The following is a 21906-nucleotide window of genomic DNA, read 5'->3' on the forward strand; positions in this document are numbered from 1 at the left end:
TCTTTGATCCTTCCTTGTTATTTAGTTATTTTGGGTCTGTGGAGTGTAATGTGGGTATCCTGTACATTAGAGCTAATATCCACTTATAAGTGAGCACATACTGTGCATGTCCTTTTGGGTCTGGGTTACCACACTCAAGGTGATATTTTCTAGTTCCATCCACTTTCCTGCTAACTTCATGATGTTCTTGTTTTTAGTAGCTGAGTAGTTGTGTAAATGAACCATGTCTTCTTTATCTATTCTTTGCTTGAGGGTCATTTGGATTGTTTCCAATATAAAGGAGGGCTACTTTTTTTATTTTATTTTAAAGAAGGTTAATTTTGTACCCAGCCACTTTGCTGAAGGTGTTTATTAGCTGTAGTAATCCTCTGGCAGAGTTTTTGGGGTCTCTTATGCTTACTATCATATCATCTGCAAATAGTAAATATATTGACATCTCCTTTTCCAACTTGTATCTCCTAGATCTCCTTTAGTTGTCTTATTGTTCTGGCTAGAACTTCAAGGGTTATATTAAAGAGATATGGAAAGAGTGGACAGCCTTGTCTTGTCCATGATTTTAGTGGAAGTGCTTTAAGTGTCTCCAATTTGATGTTGGCTGTTGGCTTGCTGTATATTGCCTTTATTGTGTTTAAGTATGCATCTGGTGTCCCCAAGACTTATCATGAATAGGTGTTGGATTTTGTAAAAATGTCTTTTTAGCATCTAGTGAGTGATCTGTGGGTTTTTTTCTTTCAGTTTGTTTATATGGTGGATTATGTTGATGGATTTTCTTATATTGAACCACCCTTGTATCCCTGGGATGGAGTCTGCTTGATCATGGTAGATGATGTCTTTAATGTGTTCTTGGATTTGGTTAATGAATATTTTATTGAGTATTTTTTGCATTAATGGTCATAGGAAAATTGGTCTGAATTTTTTTTTTTTTGGTTGAATCTTGTGTGGGTTAGGTATCAGTGTGACTATGGCCTCATAGAATGAATTTAGCAATCATTCTGTTTCTATATTGTGGGGTAGTTTGAAGAGTATTGGTATTAGTTCTTCTTTGAAAGTCTGGTAGAGGCTGGAGAGATGGCTCAGTGATTAAGAGCACTGGCTACTCTTCCAGAGGTCCTGAGTTCAATTCCCAGCAACCACATGGTGGCTCACAACCATCTATAATAGGATCTGATGCCCTCTTCTGGTGTGTCTGAGGAGAGCTACAGCATACTCATAAATAAGTGAATAAATCTTAAAAAGAAAAGAAAGAAAAGAAAGAAAAGAAAAGAAAAGAAAAGAGAAAGTCTGGTAGAATTCTTTGGTAAAACCATCGGGCCCTGGGCTTTTTGGTTGGGAGACATAATGACTGTTGCTATTTTCTTAGGGGTTGCAGGAGTGTTTAGATAGTTTACTGATCTTGATTTCACTTTGGTAAGTGAAATCTAACTAGAAAATTATCCATTTCATTTAGATTTTTCAATTTTGTGGGAGTACATGTCCTCACTGTCTTTGTTATGTCTCCTTTGTCATTTCTGATTTCGTCAGTTAGGATGTTGTCTCTCTGCCTTTTAGTTAGTTTGGCTAAGGGTTGTCTATCTTGTTGATTTTCTCAAAGAAGCAGCTCTTTGTTTTGTCGATTCTTGATATTGTTCTCTTTGTTTCTAATAGTCAGCCCTGAGTTTGACTATTTCCTGCTGTCTAGTCCTCTGAGGTGTGTTTGCTTCTTTTTGTTCTAGAGATTTTAGATGGGCTGTTTATTTGCTGATATGAGATTTCTCCAACTTCTTAATGAAGGCGCTTAGTGCTATAAAATTTCCTTTTAGCACTGCTTTCATTGCGTACAGTAAGTTTGGGCATGTAGTACATTTGCTTTCAAGGGATTGTCTTTAACTTTTTTTCTTTATTTCTTCTTTGACCCAGTTGTTCAGTTCCCATGAATTTCTAGGTTTTCTGTTGTTTCTCTTGTTAAAGTCCAGCTTAAATCATGGTGATCTGATAGGATACAAGGTGCATTTCAATCTTCTTTAGAATTGTTTTGTGACCACGTATATGGCCAGTTTTGGAGAAGGTTCCCTGAGGTGCCGAGAAGAAAGTACATTCTTTGTGTTTGGATAAAATGTTCTGTAGATGTCTGTCAGGTCCATTTGGTTCAAGCATGTGTTAGTTTCATTATTTCTGTTCAGTTTCTGTTTCAATGATCTATCCATTGGTGAGAGAGACTGTCCAAGCCTCCCACTATGTGTGTGCAATGTGTGATTTAAGCTTTTGTAATATTCCTTTTATAATTGTGGGTGCCCTTGCATCTAAGTTCACTTCTTTATAATTCATTCTATAAGGAAGATTAGGTAGGAATTACTAAGTTCCAGAAAGTCTAGAAATTCATATATCCAGAGTAGAATATTTCTTTCTTTACACCAGTGGTTCTCAACCTGTGGGTTGCAGCCCATTGGCAAAGCTCCAGTTCCAAATATATTTATATTATGATTTGTAACAGTAAAAAAATTACAGATATGAAGTAGCAATGAAAATAATTTCATGGCTGGGAGTCACCACAGCGTGAGGAACTGTATTAATGGGTGGCAGCATTAGGAAGGTAGAGAGCCACTGTGCTCAACCATCATTGTTATCATCATCGACATAGACAACCTCACGTCAGTGGCATGAGAGATAATTACAAATAGGTTGAAAAATCAAACCAGAAAAATCAAGGCAAGGTCATTCAGAATCGAAAAGAGCAAAGAATTTCCAAGGTTTTCAGGAAAGGGATGTAGCTCGCACCAGGACATTCATCTATGAACAGAATGCTCCCTTTTTGTAAGGGCGCAAGTGGTCCCATCTCTCTTTATCAGACCACATTTCAATGTGATGCGTGTTTGTGAGGTTGTAGGCACTCAGTGTAATGTACATATTATGAATTTATTTTCTTTTTAAGTGTGGTGGGGAGAGAATCTTGGTATTTATAGTCTGTATTCACTCTCTTTGATGTTTGTGTGTTCTTACTTAAACTGGATATTTTATTGCCTCCGTAAAGTTTTTCAGTGGGGTTTTATGCTCCCAGCTGCTGTAGATAGGCAGTCCCCTGCCTCTGTGTACCTCCCTTCCTCAACACTCGCTGTATTGTTTCTGCTTGTCAGGAATTGAGGGCTAGGCCTTTGGAGAAGATTATTTTATACAGCCAAAAAGATTTATTGTGTCTGTACCGTGTGTAAGGGACTATAATTAATCAGAGTGGGAAAATGCAGACAAGAGCAACATTTGGATTTGTCTCTAAAAGGTGTGCAGTGCAGAAGGGGGTGAGACAGGGATCTGAAAAGCCCCTCAATGTTGGGGGGATACAAACCCTAAGCAGACAGGAGGTAGTATGGCTTTTACTAGGTAGTAACTAGTATTCTCAGTCACTTGGAGAGAACAGAAGATGGTAATGTTCACACATTTCCCTTTCCCCTGAACTTCACTCTACAGTAATTATGTATCTCTTCTGTGGCTCCTAAATCATAGTGTATTTAGTCGTGGCAACTAGACTGTACACCCACTGAAGGCAAGTGCCATGTCTCATCGGAAGATGTATGGTAGGGATCAAACAGATCCTGTGTTAGCCAGTTACATTTTCCTTGAATTTGAAAGTGCTTTCATTGGCTCCCCTCTCACTGTGGTTCTGTCTCTGTCTCAGGTATTTTTGCACCCCTTTCAAAGATAAGTAAAGTAAAAGATGGGAGGAAAAACACCACACACAATCCTTCCACGAGAGCCACCTTGCACGTCCGGTCCCAGAAGGTCGATGTAGCCCACGTCACATCCAAAGTAAATTCTGGTATGTCATACTGGGGAGCTCAACCGCTCCTACATACTTCCTACTGTGTTTGTGGGGTTCACACATTTAGACTGCTTCACTCTGTTAGTTCATCACAAAGGCTGGACCTCACAAAAGCAAGACCTTCGTGGTTTGGGCCTTAGCTATGGATGATAATGTAAGTCTCTGACTGGCTTCTTTCCTTCCCCACTCTCTGTGCTACGGATGCCCGTAATCAGGTTGGGGCCAGATTTTATGTTCCCAGTGAGTCTGTATAAAATACAACTTGATTCCTGCACCTTGCCTCTTCTGTGACCGTCCCTCGGTTGCTCAGAGGGGCCTCTTTCTGCTCCTGTGGTTATCCCTGCTTTGATGTCCCCCTGCCCTGCTGCACACACATGCCTACTCTCTCCTCTGTGTGTCTCCTTGCCTGTGGGCGGCTGTCAGAGGTCCTTACTGTTCCTCACTCCACTGATTGCTTTGTGTGTGTAGATCTTCTGTTCTCTCAGCCAAGTTCTAAACTTTAAGTAGACTGAGGATAATTTGTGATTTTGTATTCACAGAATCTCATAGCAGAAAATGGCTGTTCAGTAAGAACTGGCAGCTGGAGATGGCGTTCTACCATCTAAAGCATGGCACCCAGACACCGCGTTTGTCTTCCTCTTCTGTTCTGTTTGTTTGCTAGACCACCTGTGGTTATATTTCATAATTACCTTGCTGTGGTATCCAGCAGAGAGCAGTGCCTCACAACTTCTTCAAGATTGTCTCCCTTATTCAGGGCCCCTGAAAGCAACATTTCCTTACATATTTAAAAATAAGTTCTCAAAAGTTTCTTAAAAAAAAATCTATTGACATCTAAGCAGACATTACATTTACCCTTGTGCTAATTTGAAAAGAGCTGTTCTTTTTACAGACATCTTTAATTATGTGCTTGGAGCAATCTTCTGTTGGCCAGATAATTTAAAATATCTTAATATGTTTGTGTTTTTCTTTTCTGTAGATATTTTTGGCCTGTTAGTTAGATCTGTTCCCAGATACTCCATACCTGGGTTACTTAATGAGATCTCTCCCCTCAAAAACAAAACAAAACAAAAATTAAAAAACAAAACTCCAACCCAAACCAAAATAAGGAATATCTCACAGTCATGCTCTCCATGAGAATTAAGGTGAGCTCTCTCACATGCTGTGTTTGAGTGTATGAATGCACACACAAGTGTGTGGGTGCCCCCCTCAAATGCACATGCATGCACACACATCAGATAAACCTGGGGTGATTGGAGTCACATCAGTAGATGAGAGTAATGCATGTTTCCTGTTTGGATATTGTTCATAGTTTTGTGAAATGCTGATTTGAGGGAAGCTGGGAAGATGCACAAAGAGATCTTTATACCATTTTAAACCTTGATGTTCAAACGAAAGGGCCAAATGGAACTCCAGAACTGGAAATAAAATAATTGGAGGCTACACTCTGCAGGTTTCCTCACTCACCACTGCAGCCATGTCTCATGTACCCTTTGACCACCGGAGTAACTTCCACAGCTGTGTGCGTCTAGCCTTCCCTCCTCCTTCTAGCTGTAGCTGCTGAAGGAATGTCACATGGCTGGGATTCTGTCCAGGCCTGTCCTACCTTTAACATCCAGGACAAGACTCCCTCTCCACAGGACATTTCCATTTGTCCCCTAACTAGAGACTTGCAGCCCCTTCTCCCCCTTCCCTTCCCCTCTGTCTTCCTATCCCCCAGCCTCTTCTGCAGAACTAGGATTGAACTCAGAGCCTCTCAACCCTAGGCAAGTGCTGTCCGGTTGAGCTGCACCCTGTGAGGTATCTGTTACCTGTGTTTCCTGCTTGCCTTCCCCAGTCCTGGAGGATTCCTTTCCAGCTAGGCTACACGGGCTATGTCTTCTTGTGAGATTTTCCTCTGACTCTTCAGAGTCCCCACTCTGACTTCCTCCTACTGAACCTCCTATTTTAGGAAAGAAATTCAACCTACTGAAGCCCTGACTCAGAGTGCATCTTGATGAGCCACTAGTTCCTCTTTGCAGAGTTTCTGCACCCCTGCACCCCCTCCATTGGTGTTTAGATAACAGAGGTCTTTGGTCACACTAAACTCAAAGGTCCTCTTCAGAATGCATGCGAACTGTGTCTTGTTTCAGTTTGCAGCAGAGTCTTAGGTAGAGTTTTTCACCCAGAAAGCTTTGTGAGATAACAGGGACTGGCTGCTGACTGCACAGAGTTTGGGAGCTCCTGTGTGCGCTCTTTAAATTAGCCCATTCAGTTGATATTCGGGTCTTATCAAACAGCTGTTATTCTCAAGCTTCTGTTTTCCCAGATGAGGTTATAGGAAGTGGTTATGGTAGGAAACAGTTTTCAAGTCCCACTCAGCCACATCTCAGCTGTGACATCTTGGCCACTTCCTGTGTGACAGTTCTGAGCAAACCTATTAACCATAGATAGGATGCATCAGATAGTTTAGAGATCTGTAGCAGGGCCAAAGTTGGAGTTGTTAGACATACCGATGAATGCATCCTCTTCTTTTTTCTTCATTTTGCCATGCTGGGTTCTAAGCAGGGCTCGTGCATGCTTGGCAGGTGCTGTGTCACCAAGCAGCGTGTCCAGCTCCTTTTCACTACCTCAAGTATGGAGGTGCTCCTGCCTCCTGTCTGTGAAAGTATAGTCACCGTGTTTTTACAAGTGATAAGTGGTGGCACACGCCTTTAATGTCAGCACTCAGGAGGCAGAGACAGGTAGATCTCTGAGTTGAAGCCAGCCTGGTCTACAGTGTGGACAGCCAGGGCTACACAGTGGGACCTCATCTGAAAACAAACCAATATCATCTTTTGCTGAAATTATCTTTGTGTTTATTCACCAGGGTTGATGACATCCAAAAAAGAGAAAGCTTCTGAATCCATGCTGTCATTGCCTCCAAGTGAAGAACTGAAAACCGTAGCAGAAAATGATGGTAAGGTAACCTTGCTTCCTGTTCTTAAAGCTACGTCCACTGGTGGGGTTTCAGAGAACACTGAAAAATGGCTTATATGATTTGGGTTAAAGCTGAGAAGGGGAAAATCATCACAGTAAAGCTACTCTTGGGGGAAAACCTTTAAAAATATGGATGCATAAAGAACTGCTGGCCTAGTGGGGAGTCCACAGTGCAGGAGACTTGGCCAGTGTCAGGAGGGAGGAGCCTGTGCCATTTTGCTCACCTTCAGGCTGAATAGAGAATGATTCAAGGTTAAGTGCTGTTACCTTAAGACGTGTTAGTAGAGTATATGAGTGGGTATATGAGTGCGTGTGTATTTAAAGGAACTCTATTACAGTTTCCCCTAAGGAGAGTGGAGAGTGTGTATGTATGTGTGTGTCTGTGTATGTGTGTGTGTGTGTGTGTGTGTGTGTGTCTGTGTCTGTCTGTGTATGTGTGTGTGTGTGTGTGTGTGTGTGTGTGTGTGTTAGATTAGTTAGCATTAATTGGTAGGGTGACACCTGTTAGCATTCTGTCTAAACTCCACCCCACAGTTACCTGGCAATAGCCAGGTGTGCCTGACACTGTAAAAGAGGCTGCTTGCCCTCCTCACTCTCTTGTTCTCTTGTTCTCTCTTGCTCTTGCCTTCCTGCCCCCACTCCCTCCCCCTCCACATGCTCATGGCTGTCCTCTACCCCTCTATTCTCTCTCTCTCTCCCCACCCCGACTACCCTCTTAATTCCCCTCCCCAAATAAACTATTCTATACTATACCATCATGTGGCTGGTCCCTCAGGGGGAAGAGATGTCTCAACTTGGGTCCCCCAGAGGCACCCCCTTCCCCCACACCTCACCACCCCTCCATAGAACATATCCCCTCTCTCTTTATCTTTTTATAAATACAACAACACCCCTGTATAAGATATGTTACTGTGAATCCTTAAAGATTTCTGCTTGTGTAAACAGCGATCTATTTTGTGTATAAACAGCCGTGCATTTGGATGAAATCAGGCATTTAATTTGACACTAGATAATCCACAATTGAGGAGGCTAAATGAAGCATTTCAGAAGAATTTGTGCAGAAAACATCTTATTAGTCCTTCCCCCCTTTTTGTTTTGTTTTGTTCATTTGTTTTCATTTTTAAAACATCCTTTAAACTGACTCTTTCCTGTCAGCTACCCAACCTGGGTCCATCAGCAGCTCCTCCTCCGCATCCTCCCTGGACCACAAGCAGAACTGCCCAAAGAAGCTGACCACAAGCAGCAGTGGCAGGAAGGCCTTGAGCAAAAGCCCGTCTCTCCCGTCCAGAGCCAGTGCTGGTATCTATGGCCTTTTCAACCAGGCTTTCTTGGTGTTTTTTATCTTGGTTTGTTTGTAAGTGGATTTGCTCTTTTTAACATGTAGAAGGAGCCCTTTACCCTTCTCCTTTACTGTTGTCCTTCCCCCTCTCCCTCTTCTCCCTTCACCCCAGGCTGGTTGAGCTGTCTTGCTCTTTGGGTGAAAACATGTAGGAGCCCTTTACCACTTTTGTCCCTGCTTCAGTCCCAATGAACTTCCTTCCTGCTGTGTCCCCGCCTCCCTGGCCTGCAGTCAGGGCTCCTACTGTGTGTCCCTGCCTCCCTTGCCTGCAGTCAGGGCTCCTACTGTGTGTCCCTGCCTCCCTGGTCTGCAGTCAGGGCTCCTACTGTGTGTCCTGCCTCCCTGGTCTGCAGTCAGGGCTCCTACTGTGTGTCCCTGCCTCCCCGACCTGCAGTCAGGGCTCCTACTATGTGTCCCTGCCTACCTGGCCTGCAGTCAGGGCTCCTACTGTGTGTCCCTGCCTCCCTGGTCTGCAGTCAGAGCTCCTGGCTCTGTGACTGGATTTGCATCTCAGCCCTCCCACAGGCCTGCCTGTGGCCCTCATGTTTAGAAAAGCATCTCAGCTCTGCTTTTACTTAAGTCTTGAGAGCTCACAGGTCCCCCTGGGGACAGTGATTTGTGGCCTGCATTGTCTCCTGGACCACTGTTCCTCAATGACATGGGACAATGTGAAAGCACACACCCAGGCTTCCAGCTCACATTGTTTACCTTGTCCCCAAACCCTCAGCAGTGACCCCAATACAGTAAAGCCAGTGGGGGCTCTGAAAAGGGGGAACCTGAAAGTTGGGCCTGGAGTTGCTCCTGTGCAGCAATCCCTCGCCCTACTCCTGGCCAATTCTTCTGGGTCCTGAGGAACAGAGGGCAGTGGGCAGTGGCACAGCCACTCAGATCTTACTCTGTTGTATTTTAAATACTCTTGTATTTTGAATTTGGACTTTTAACATTTACTTGATTTTAGAATTTATGAGTTTTAGAATGACCTCCTGTTGTTAAAAGATGATGTCCTGGGTTTCTGCACCAAAGTTAGGAAAAGGATGAAGAGAGTGGTGGGGGGGGGGGATATGGCCCCTGGAGGCATGGCGAGACCTAGAGGGGAGTAGGATGCCTCTGGGGGATCCATGTAGGGAATCCCTTCCCCCTAAGGGATCAGCCACACGAAGGTATAGTACAGAATAGAGTTTATTTAGGTCATGGGGGAGTTAAGAGGGTAGTAGAGGCAGAGGGGGAATAGATTGAGTAGAGGAACTGTGAAGGCCTTATCCTCATTGCACCTTTTATTGAACACTAAGCTACAGAGCCATAGTTAACTAGGTCTGGGTTTCTCACTGGCCCAATGGGTCTTCACCTCTGCCTTCACAGGCTCAAGTGTGTTTCTGTTCTTTTCAGTCTCCCCCTTCCTGCACTTGATCCCTCCCAGGCCTTTACTAGAGTTCTTGAGGCCTTCCTGTCTAGTAGCTACTTAGTACCAATGGGAGCCCAGGATCTAGCCTTCTGTATCTGAACAGCTTTTGAGACAGTATTTTTCAGAGGCCAGATACTAGTTAGTGAGCACTTTAGGGGTAGTTTTGAATTAAGTTGAAGGAAATCAAGTCAGGGTAATCAGGACCCGCCATAAGTTGGATATTTCTTACCTGATGCAATTGGGGTCAGAAGTGTTTTGAATCAGGGCAGTTTGGGATTTCTACTGTTTGACCATCTCTAGCCAGAAGCTATGAAATTCTGAAATTCTTCAGACCCTGAAGCACTGAGAAATGGCACATTCTAATCTGAGTGTGAATTTGAGCAGCTGTGCTAAGGACGTTCAGGCTTTGGAATGCTGTGCATTTTGGATTGTCCGATTTGGTCTGCTCAGCCTCCAACAGTTTCCCTTGGAACTCCATTCCTGTGTGTGCCTCACACGGACTCTGGGTAAATACAGCAGCTGACTACTGCTCAGTTCCACATGTTCTTCCTGTGTCGCGTCTTCTTTGGTGCCATAGCACCCCCATGACAGGCAGCTGAGCTGGCGTGGCTCTGGTTCCTCACGGACCACTCTGTGCTGGAGCAGAGTGTGTGCCTGGCAGTCTTAGTGGTACTGAATCTTTTCTAGGAACACATTGTGCTCTTCCCACAGCAGTGAAGTTTTCTCAGGGGACCTTGTTTGCTTTGAGTGTCGTGGCCTCCTGAGTGAGGACAGCCATGATCAATATGGAATGAAATACCCAACTAACCAGACTAGTTAGAATATGCAGTGAGTTTTAAAACTAATGTGCCTTTTTGAGTTTTCCTCCCTTTGTTTTCTTTCCTCTTTCCTTCCCTCCCCATATCTCCCACCCACCACTTGGACAGGTTCGAAATCTTCAGCAACATCTGCAGCAAATAACAGTCACTGTGAAGGAGCACTCAGCCTCGGAGAGAGGGTGCTGGTGGTAGGCCAGAGAGTGGGGACCATTAAGTTCTTTGGGACAACAAACTTTGCTCCAGGTAACTCCCCTGAATAGTCTTGGTTCAAATATGAATTTTGTAAAAAAGGTTTAAAACTTAAGCAGCAGATGGGACTTGGTCCTAGGGGAGTTCTCCCCTCCTGGTTCTTGTGACTGGCGGCAGAGGCAGAGTGGAGCGTGATACCGCTGTCTAAACTGGACTGACTGGCGTCGTGGAATTCTCTTGCCAGCTGTGTTTGAACATTTGTCTAATATTGAAATTAGTTTTGACTTCCTCTAGTTTTATTCTGACTGCAGAGTATGCTAAGTACCTGGAAAGTATTTCAGTATAGTCACCCCTCCCACACTTCAGGATAATCCTGGGATTGAGCATGTGGATGGACCATCTTTTTTTTTGTTTTGTTTTGTTTGTTTTTAGTTTTATCAGGATGGCTTGAAGGGGAAAGCAGAGAAGATATAAAAGTTATTGGGTGCTCTGCGACCTAAAGAATTACAGTGACCTAGTACTGGGTTTCCTAAAGTAAAGATTGGTGCGGGAAGATGGCTCAGTGGTTGAGAACACTGACTTCTCTTGCAGAGGATCTGGGTTCAGTTCCTGGCAGCCTACATGAGGTGCCTCACACCTGCCTGTAGCTGCAAATTCCGGGGAGTTGATACCTTCTGGCCTCCATGGACATCTGCATCCCTGGTGCACATAAACTGACACAGTCTTATACATCTACACATAAATAGAAATAATAATATTTTATTTCCACAGACTAGAAGCCAGTTACATGGAGCCTTATCTGTGTCTTAAGTAGCAGTATGCCGTATTAACACATGGTGGCATTGCAGCATCGGGGAGAGGTTATCTACAAGATCGAAAGAGAAACGTTTGTAGCTTAGTGTCTGTCAGGACTCACGAAGGAGCTGAGATCTTACTCTGTCTGCAAACCAACAAAGCCAGAACAGTCCTGTGTCAGAGGCAGGGCTGTAGTGCTCACAGTGATAGCAGGAGAACAGCAGCTCCTTTCTGTCCTGGTCCTCGAGCTGACTGGTGCAGACCCAGGAGCCTATGTTCTAGAAGATGACCCTGAACCTTCAAAGGTTTAGGCTCCTTTGCTCTGAGCTTGTGTCTCAGCATGGCTGCTGTTGCACTTGACAGAGACCCCACCAGTTCACCAGGAGTGTCCACTGCTGTGTTTGAGACAGGAGCATGAGAACCAGGCAGATGCCTCCAGCATGCACTCTCCTTTGATTAATGCCACTTTTAGTTTAAGCTGGTGCTTTGTTTGAGCTGTGCTATAATTCAAGCCTCCCTTGGGCCTCCCTTACATATCACACTCAGTAGTGAGAACATAGTATAGCTCTTTGCTAGGCTGTTTTCACGACTACTGTGCCACAAGACAGATGGTCACATACCCATTCTTTATTTGCTATAGATTGTAAAGAACCAAACGTGGTCACTCCTGTGCTGTATGTTTAGACCACCAGTGTGGGAATTGTGAGGCCTGCTTAGCTGATCATGGAAACCCCAGGAATCCCAGCTTTAGAATATGTCTACCTCTGTCATGCTACTGAAAGTGTAGCCCTTTGTCTTAGTCTCTCCAAGGACTTCACTTTCTCACAGATAGCTCTGTGGGTTCTCCTATTAGCAAACCTACGTCTTTTAATTTACTTAGAAGATGGAGTGGTACCACTGTGTCTTCCGTGTTATCTGCCCTTGTTTAATTATTTAATGGGTGTTTGTGATGCTGTGCTGTGAGGGGTGAGATGAAGGGAGCTGTCTACCTGCGGATTTATGTGCCCCAATAGCATTCTGTGCTGCTCTCACCCAAGCACGCTATGCTAGAGTCAAGGACGGTTTCTTTTGCATTATAGTCTTAAGATGTGCTTTGGTGGCTCTCTCCTTGCATAATTTAATTCCCTGCAAATCTGAGTTTGTACATCTTATTTTTCCTCCTTTAATGCACTGCTCTGTAATCATGCCACCAAGACATGTGGAATTTTCGAGTTTTATTTTATAATTTGATCATCTGAAAGCTTAATGATCATGGTGATCCTCCATCATCTCGGTCATTTGTGAAAACACAGAGCCATCTTGAATTTGAGTTTGTATTACCACATAGCAGTTGTGAATGAAGTGCAGATGCCTTTAAAATGCAATATTCATGTTCTAGGGTATTGGTACGGCATAGAGCTGGAAAAGCCCCATGGGAAGAATGATGGCTCGGTTGGAGATGTGCAGTATTTTAGTTGCTCTCCGAGATATGGGATATTTGCGCCCCCGTCCAGGGTGCAGAGGTGAGGAGAAACTGGAATGTACATCTATTTACAGAAACTCTGCAATTCCCTGTGGCAAGTGGGGACCCTAATTTCATCTGGAAGATAAGCCACATGTGTTCCTTCAATGGGTTAACCGACCACCTTCCTCGGAGGGAAGGCTCATGGGAAGCTAAATTTGCCTTGCTGAAGATTTGCAGTTTTAAAAACCTCCTTTCTTCCTCATTTGCAAACCCTGTGAGTGTGTGTGAGCTATTAGAAGTGGCGTTTGCAGCTAAGAACAGTGTGAGGAGCAAGCTTAATCCATCATGCAAACAAAAGTAAAAATGCTCTCTGATTGCTCCAGTCACAACCTAACTACATTAAATTTCCTGCCAGCAGGCACCATTCACTCTCCCACAAACCTAATGGAACCAAAACGGCTTTTTCCTCCGATTTCCTTAGTTCTCAAAAATAGATAGGCAGTAGCTCTCTGGGGAAGTGAAGTTTCGGGGATTTATATGTAACAAACCTCCTGAGTGTTTCATGGTGAGGCGGTGTACTTATGTGTCACCTCATTCTGCATTTTAAAAGCAAGCTTTTTCAAAACACGGGCCCTCATGGCATTCCAGGGGAATGTGGAGCTGGGAGAAACTGGTTCTGTCTGTTTTTCAGAGGCTCAAAAAGTGGATTATAATCTTTGGCAAGTCATCTCATGTGCGGTGTAGTCACACTCATGAGACTAGAACCATGTTGGTGGTCTGGAAGTCCCTACCACATCCCCATTTAGCTGGATGCTGATGCTTTCTGGGCAAATTAAAGTTGGTTTTTTGTTTTGTTTTAAGATCACATTTATCCCTCAGTTTTTTTTTTTTTCCCTTACACATACTTTTGCTGTTAATTCTCTTCCTTTACAGGGTACTTGATATATTATTCTTTACAGCAATGAGGCCTTCAGCATAAAGTACTTTGTAGCTCATAAGGTGTCCTCCCTAAGTGCTGTTTCAGTTGATCCTAATAGGTACCTGGTCAGGTGAGTTGGAAAATAACTCTAAGTATCAGCAACTGTTATTGAGCATTTAATGGTAGGCTCTATCTGAGCCCCCGAGTGGCCTACGCCATCGTTCACTGCAGACCCAGGGAGCCGTGAGCTGCCATGTTTATTCCCCCTTATAGACGGGAAACTGGTTTTCTAGAGAAAAAGTAACAGAGCTGAAGTTGCATCACTGGGTAATGGAAGAGCTAAGCTTGGCCTGGCTTTATTAGTTTCCTGTCTCTCCTAGGCCCGTGCTTTTAGCTGATAGCACGTACCATTGTTGGGCACCACCCTCAGAGCTGTCCCTGTGTCTGTGGCCTAAAGCATCTCACTGGACAGGGCTTGGAATTGTCCCTGTTCCACAGAGGAAGAACATCAGGCCCACAGAGCTAATGCCAACTGTACACTGCAATGGGGATTTGAATCCCCAGCTATCTGGAGTCAGAAGGGAGCTTTTGGCCATAACCTTGTGGTTACTGGGCTTCTGTGAGTCTTGCCTGGGCCCATGTCTGGTGGATGAATGGCACATGACCTTGCACTAGTTTGATTTGTCTCCTAATTACAAGGACTGGGTGAGTTTGTTTCCTGTCCAGTAACCCAGAGTGCAGAATTTGGCATATTTCAGGCACAGTGGATGCTGGTAGGCCCCCTTGCCAGTTCTTTATACCATAGCAGCCTTTCCTCCGCCTTCACTTGTGACGTCACATTTCCTCCGTTGTTTTGTATTTTCATGGCTGTGTTTACAGAGCACACATGGCCTCACTCCATTTCTCTTGCCTTCTGTTTGTCTTCTCCAAGGTAGTGCATTTGAAAGCAACCCCCACTCCTTAAAAGAAGCTGTCGAAACGAACCAGCCTCTATCCAGCTGTCTTCCTGTTGTCAGCGTCTGATTGTCTCATTCATCATCCTCAAATACTATTAAGTGTCTTTTCGAACTTTATGCTGTGCTAGGCATTCTATGAGCAAACAAAACAGACATGGCCTCCAATTTTAAGGCATTCCTAACTCAAGCCTGTTTGGAGCGCTTTAAAGGCCCTGCTGCTGGTGTTCAGGATGGGAAGATTTTACACTAGGGGCTGGAGGAGACTGACTTGGTGACTAGTCACACTGTGACCTCTACTGCTTCACCTCAGGGTCATAGCTGCCTTCTCTCTCTCTCTCTCTCTCTCTCTCTCTCTCTCTCTCTCTCTCTCTCTCTCTCTCTCTCTCTCTCTCTCTCTCTCCCCCCTTGGCATCTTTTGAATGTGTGCTTGTCCCAGGATCCACCCACATGACTTCCTCTGTTTGAATCCATTTCCTGATCTATCTGTCATCATACAATTTTCATTTAGTAAATTGCCTTGGTCAATAGCATCTGCAAATATTCTTTAAAGACTGTCTAGAGAAACTTACTGCATTCTTGTTTTTCTGTTGCTGTCGGAACCATTTCCAGTGAACTTTCTAGGAGTAGATTCCTCTCAGCTGTCCATCTTCTCTTCATCCCAGTACCTGCTGCTTGCCAGGCTGGAGGCTCTGTCCCTCTGCCCCTCCCCAGCGGCCATGTAGAGTGTGCACACGAATTGAGGTGCAGCTGAACACACTGTGCAGCATTTTTTAATGAAAGTAAAGTGTGTTGAGAGAAGTGTTTGGCAGAGGAAGGTCTTGCAGATTTAGGTCAACAGCTGAAGAAAAATGAGGCTTTTAGGACCAGGCTTTTTAAAAATGATGATTTGAATATCCAAAAACGAGGAGATACTCACCTTTGCCATAGTGGGTAAAAATCAAGCCTTGGATTATAATAATACCGAAAAATTACACATACACAAAATCAGACAGCCTCTTTTCCCCAATAAAAACTGGTGATAATTTTATAATTTTAATATTATATTTGTTAAACTTGGTATAAAATAATCTTCATATTTTTTAGTTTTACCTTTGAGGATAATATTCCACAGCAAAGTCAGAAGTTAGCATGAGTCCAGTTCCTAGCACTGAACAACAACAACAACAACATAATAATAATAATAATAACAACAACAACACAACAATAATAACAACATAACAACAACATAATAATAATAACAGCAACAATATAACAACATAGTAATAATAATAGCAACATAACAACATAATAACAACAATAACAGCAATAACATAACAACATAATAATAATAATAGTAACAACATAACAACAACAAAATAATAACATAACAACAACATAATAGCAATATAACAACAACATAATAATAACAACAGCAACAACATAACAACAACATAATAATAACATAACAACAACATAATAGCAACATAACAACAACATAATAATAACAATAACAGCAACATATAACAACAACATAATAATAATAGCAACATAACAACATAATAACAACAGTACAACAACATAATAGTAATAATAATACTAACAACAATAACAGCAACAGCATAACAACAACAACAACCAGGCTGTGGATACAGCATAGTGGCAGGGCACTTGCCTATCATGTGCCAAGGCTCTGGGTTCAACCCCCAGCTCCACAAAAGCCATCAATCTATCAGAAGTCAGGTTCCTGTTTCAAATGAACTGGATTTCTCAGCCTACCTGTTCTTGGTAGCGGGGACCCACGCCATCGTCTTGCCCATCTCCCATTCGAGAGCAAAGCTCTTTCCTGCCTCAACGCTCATGGAATGAATGAGCGAGAAGACAAATAGAGCTGGCGTGACAGTGTCTGTGAGAGTCCACCAGACCCAGAAGACCAGCTATGCCTAACATGGGTGCTCTGTTTTATTCACAGGCTGTCAGATTCCCTGGATACGCTCTCAGAAATATCTTCAAATAAACAGAATCATTCTTATCCTGGTAAGACTGTGGTTTTAAAATCCAATTTAAAGTATTTCTTCACTTCCCCTCACAGAAAGGCATTGTACCTGTTAAATAGTTAAATATCTGAGTATCTGCAGTGCATCTGTAAGTGTGAGTGAGCTCGGAGCAGATCCAATGCCTGCCTGCCTGCCAGCTGCGATGGAGAAATCCCCGGTGCCCACCTCCCTCTCCCATGCCTCCCTTTGTATATCCCATGCCTAGGAATTCATATTCGTGACTCTGGTTTTCTGATCTCTTGCATAAGAAGCTCTGCTTCCATTGTCTGCTGCTCCTCTTAGCACTTCATGGGATATGGACCTATTCTATAGCTGCTGCTCGTTTCTGCTGCATCCTGCTTTTTTATTATTACAGTGTTTTGCACACGTGCAGGCCCTGGGGTGTGTAAGCATGGCCATCACACCAGTACTCTCCCCAGGGGATGCCAGGTGTTTGCACTACATGCTCCCCTCAGCCGCCCATTCCTCCCAACCTTGGCACCTGCCTCTTGTTCAGCGTGGAAATAGTTGCTACCCTGCTAGATTTAAACACTTTTCATTGGGACCTTAGTTTGCATTTTCCACATTTTAATTAGTTGATGTGAAAGCAGTTGGGCCTCTCAGTTTTCGGTTTGTGGGACATGTGGATTGCCTTTTTTCTGTTTAAACCTCTCCCTTGTTCTTCCTTCGGGTGATCTGCTTCTTACCTTGCTAATTTGTTGGCTTCTTTCCACATTTTGGAAATGCATCTTTCACTGGTTTTATGTTATTAATGTGTACCAGCTGATGGCACATCACTTTTCTGACACCTTTCGGTGAGATGACTTTTTGATTTTTATGTTCTCGAAGAATAAGACAGACATTTCGTGGCTTGCATTTTGTAATCTTAAGAAAATTCACTCCCTCCCTCCTAGGGACAGAAACCTTAAGACTCCTTCCTGAATTTTTTTTTTTAATTTTGCTTTTGTGTATCATGTTTGTCAGTTTACCCAGAATTGATTCTGTGTGTGGTAAGGATTGGGTTTGATTTTTCTTTTCCATCTGTGGGTAACTATTTATGGAAGTTATTAGTATAATGACTCCCCCTGGACTATTCGTGTGGTCGGCCCAGGAATGTGTCCCCATTCTAGAAGACATGCTATGATGACACCTTCCTGATGGTGTGTGCTGCTGTGTCCATCCTAATGTGTAGGTGGCTGTGTTCCTCTGGCACTTTTCCCTCACTACAGTGGCTTTCTCCACTGTATCTGTGTTACCTTCCCGTTGTGTGTGTGTGTATGTGTGCATGTCTCTGTGTATCTGTGTGCAGGTGCTGTGTGTGTGTGTGTGTGTGTGTGTGTGTGTATCTGGGTGTGTGAGTATGTGTTTGGGTGTGAGTATCTCTCTCTCTGTGTGTGTCTGGGTGTGTGAGTGTGTGTGTGTGTGTGTGTGTGTGTGTGTGTGTGTTTGGGTGTATGAGTATCTGTGTGTATGTGTGTGTTTGGGTGTGAGTATCTCTCTCTGTGTGTGTGTCTGGGTGTGTGAGTATCTTTGTGTGTGTGATTGTGTGTACATGTGTCTGTGTACATGTGTCTGTGTCCTCCAATTTTATTCTCCACTGATACTGTGCTGGTTGTTCTGGATTTCTTTTGTTCTTACATAAACTTTACTATCACTTTGTTAAAATCCACCTGGTAGCATTCTGGGATTTGGAGGAGGTTGGGAAGATCTGGTCTTACTGCTGTTCTGTCTGTAAACATGGACTCTCTCTCTCCACTTACTTATGTAACCCCCTTTTTGTTTTCAGAAAGACTGATTACTTCCATTCAGCCACCATCTGAGAATATTAAGTTCCACGAGTAAGCAACTCATAGGGTTTAAGTGTCACACTATTCTGAGTGGCATGATAGACTGTCACACTGTCCTGCCTGGGACATGAGTTATCCTTTTTTTCAGCATTTCTGGCTGCATGCTACCTTTCTGTGGGTCCTTCACAATCCTCTGGTTACAGATTGACTGTCCAGGTCCTGTTTGGGTTCATATGACTGTAACTTCACTTAGTAATAGATGATAAGAGTAGTGTTCTAAGTAATTTGAATATTAGAAACCTCAAGTGTATCCTTTTCAGTGAAAAGGTGAATGTGCTTCTGAAGAGAGTCACATTGGGTGTGGTACTACATCTAAGGCATCATGGAAAGCCCTAGGGTGAGAGGACCACTGTTGTACATCATCTTTTCTGGCTTGTCAGGAATTTGTAGCTTTACTCATACATATTTGCTAGGTTTTTATTATTTCTTATTTTTGTTCTTTAAAGTCATGACCTCTCTTTCTCTTTTCCCTTTCCTGTTCTCTCCCTTCCCTATCCTTTCCTGATCTTATTCTCCTCTTCCTACAGAGTATCACTGTGCAGCTCAGGCTAGTCAACTCACAAGCTCTTTCTGTCAGCCTCCTGGGTGCTGGGGCTGCAACGACACACTGTCGAGCTCTGCTTGGTATTGCGTTTCATAATCCTTCTTGTATCTTTATAAAAGCCTTCTCTTGGTTAAGTGTTTCTCTGACAATTCTTTTTATTGACTTGCTTTCTGCCAAAATACTTTTAGAGTACTTTTCTGTATAGAATATACTAGGGTTTTACTTAGAAAAACATCTGGCTAGAACTGGGAAAACGTGCCTTTAATCCCAGCACTCAGGAGGCAGAAACAGGTGGAGCTCTGTTCCAGGCCAGTCTGGTCTACAGAGCGAATTCCAGGACAGCCATAGCTACACAGCAAAACCTGTCTGAAAAAATAAATCTGGTTGTCTTTTACTCTAAGAGCTCCGTTGATTTTAATGTATTGCTATTATTGATGTATTAGCAATGTTCTTTATGAGTTTTACTTAGTCCCCATTCCATTTTACACATTTATTTGTATGTGTGTCTCTTTGAGAGTAGATGAGCATGTGTTGGGGGGCTCTGTGTACCATGGAGGTCAGAAGAAGATGTTGGATTCTTCAGAGTGCAGTTACAGGTGTTTCCTGTGCTTGGCTTGCTCTGTGGGTGCTGGGATCTGAACTCTGGTCTTCATGATTGCACAGCAAACACTCTTGACCACTGAGCTATCTTCATAGCCCCTGATCCATTTTGTGGTTTCTGTATTGTAAATGGTGGGTTTCTAAATAAGTCACAAGTGGTGATTTTTTTTCTGTTTTTGTTTTGTCTGTTTTTGTTCTTGTTCTTGGGTTTTTGTTTTGTTTTGGTGTTTGATGTGGCATCTTTACATAGTCCTGGATAACTCAGAACTATTAATTAGAATTCCTTGAACTCAGAGGGGTCTCCTCTCATTGCTTCTGCCTCCCAGCGCTGGGATGGTGGTGTGCACCACCACACCTAGCTCTTGCTTCCTGCTTGACTTTATTCTGTGTGTGGTCCTGCTTTTTCCTATTCCCTACTGTGTACAAGCTGACCTGTGAATCCTCTACTTAGCAGATATCATAGATCACTTAATATACACATTTCACACTGTTTAAAGTCAATCATTCTTATCCACTTTCTACAGTGTGAATCCTTACAAGCTGAGCTGTCTTGTTTCTATTTTAGCACTCCTGTAAAGTAGACATCATATTAGTTTTTCTGTAATACTTTATTTCACTTCTATATTTACTCATCCGTGTTCATAACTTCCTCTGAGGATAACTCTGTTCTGGCCTGTGTATACTCGGTTTTTGTTTGTTTTGTCTTTTCTGGTGGCTTTTTTACTGGGTGTAGATTTTTGGAGCTTTCCCCCCTGTACACAAAAGCTCTGGCTGCTGTCGTTAATGAGAGGTCAGGTCTGAACAATCCTTGTTCCTGCTGCTGTAAGTGGTTTATCTTGCTTTTTGTTAGTTTTGGATTCTCCGAAGTTATCTTCCTTTTGTGCTATGCAGTTTTATTAGGATATATGCAGGTAGAAATTTCTTCTTGTTAACCCTGTTTGACACGCTGGGTCTTCTAGATCTGGAGATTGGTATCTAAGTCTTGTGCTGTCCCTCTGACAACATGCAAGGTACCTTTAGTGTTATCCATTTCTTGTTTCTCTCTTCAATGGTGTTTATTTCACTGCTTGATTCAATCACCCCCATTAGTAATCATCAAAATGTATCCTTTTCTTTTTGCACATCTTGGTACTATTCATTTTCCCATCTGTTCTCAAGCTCATCTCTCATGTCCTTAAATCTTCAGTATTAGCTATCACTCTATACTAACTAGTTTAATGTCTGAAGCTTTGCTGTGTCTAAGTCTACACCCTGTGTCTGTTCATCCTGATTCATGATGTCTCCTGCCCTTGTGACTTTCTAATTTATTACTGAGAAATGCTTCTTTAATTAGGATTTTATAGACGGCAGTTCTTTGATGCCTTCAGGTATATTGACTTCTGCTATTTCCCAGAAAATTCTTCCATCCCAGAACTACCTTACATACTCTGCAGTAGGTTTTGTTTGTTTGTTTGTTTTATGACACAGATAGTGTGAATTTACTCATGGCTACAAAATCTGAGTGCAGTAATTCCAGCTTGCACTGATAAGAAAGCCATTGTTTCATTTGGATTTCTGCTCCAAGTTAACACTGAGCATGAACTCCTTTACCAAAATCTTTGCTAGTGTCTCCCATATACCAGGCCTTTGCTCCTTCCTTCTCCAGGTCCTGTGTACCCAACCAGGAGTCCAGTATTCAGGGATCAGTGGCAACCCTGTGGAATAAGATAAGATTGCACCCTGGTGCCTGCAGTCTCTTCTGGCTTATTTCTTTTTTTACGGTTTGGCCTCTTTGAAATTGGCCAAATTGTATGTTGGGGTCTGGGGTATGTACCCAAAGCATCACACACACACACACACACTCACACACACACACACACACACACAGAGAGAGAGAGAGAGAGAGAGAATGACTTTGAGTCAGCTCAATAGCATATTCTATACAATTATAGTTGTTTTAAATTGGAGTTATTTTAATCAAGAGATGTGTTTAGCACTTCGGATTTGCCAGAATTGGAAATTAATTTTCTCTTTTAAAGTCTACTTTTGAGGAGTCCCATAATCTTTGAACTTTTGTGTATGGGGAAGGCACACTGAGAAGCTCTGAAATTTATTGTCCAGTGTTCTGATCTTGGAATATTTTTAATGATAGTTTAAAAAACACAGGTTTTATATGATTATCAAAATTGTAATATTTCATCATAAACCAAATCCACTTTATCAATGTGTGATTCAGTATTATTTGGTTTTCAAGAAATATTGCAGGAAAAATATCTGAGAGAGACTTACCCTTGTGTGAGCAAAACCTGATCAAGAA

At 42.9% G+C, this 21906-nt stretch overlaps 1 protein-coding gene across 5 annotated transcripts in view; it reads left to right on the top strand.

Annotated features, from left to right (window-relative positions):
• Positions 1–21906, top strand: part of CLIP4 (CAP-Gly domain containing linker protein family member 4) — a gene marked incomplete at its 3' end in the record, with an annotated part of 75705 nt that overhangs the window by 41545 nt on the left and 12254 nt on the right. For 2 of the 5 annotated variants that reach the window (XM_080924311.1, XM_080924312.1), the window contains exons 9-14: positions 3647–3787; positions 6636–6725; positions 7901–8044; positions 10413–10547; positions 12667–12790; positions 16556–16620. In XM_080924311.1, coding sequence (XP_080780437.1) covers positions 3647–3787; positions 6636–6725; positions 7901–8044; positions 10413–10547; positions 12667–12790; positions 16556–16620 — 699 coding nt within the window. The remainder of the gene's footprint in view (positions 1–3646; positions 3788–6635; positions 6726–7900; positions 8045–10412; positions 10548–12666; positions 12791–16555; positions 16621–21906) is intronic. The other 3 variants (XM_080924313.1, XM_080924315.1, XM_080924314.1) reach the window with 2 other exon arrangements.

This window comes from Micromys minutus (genome assembly GCF_963924665.1).
Source record: "Micromys minutus genome assembly, chromosome: 1".
In the NCBI taxonomy this organism is placed as follows: Eukaryota; Metazoa; Chordata; class Mammalia; order Rodentia; family Muridae; genus Micromys; species Micromys minutus.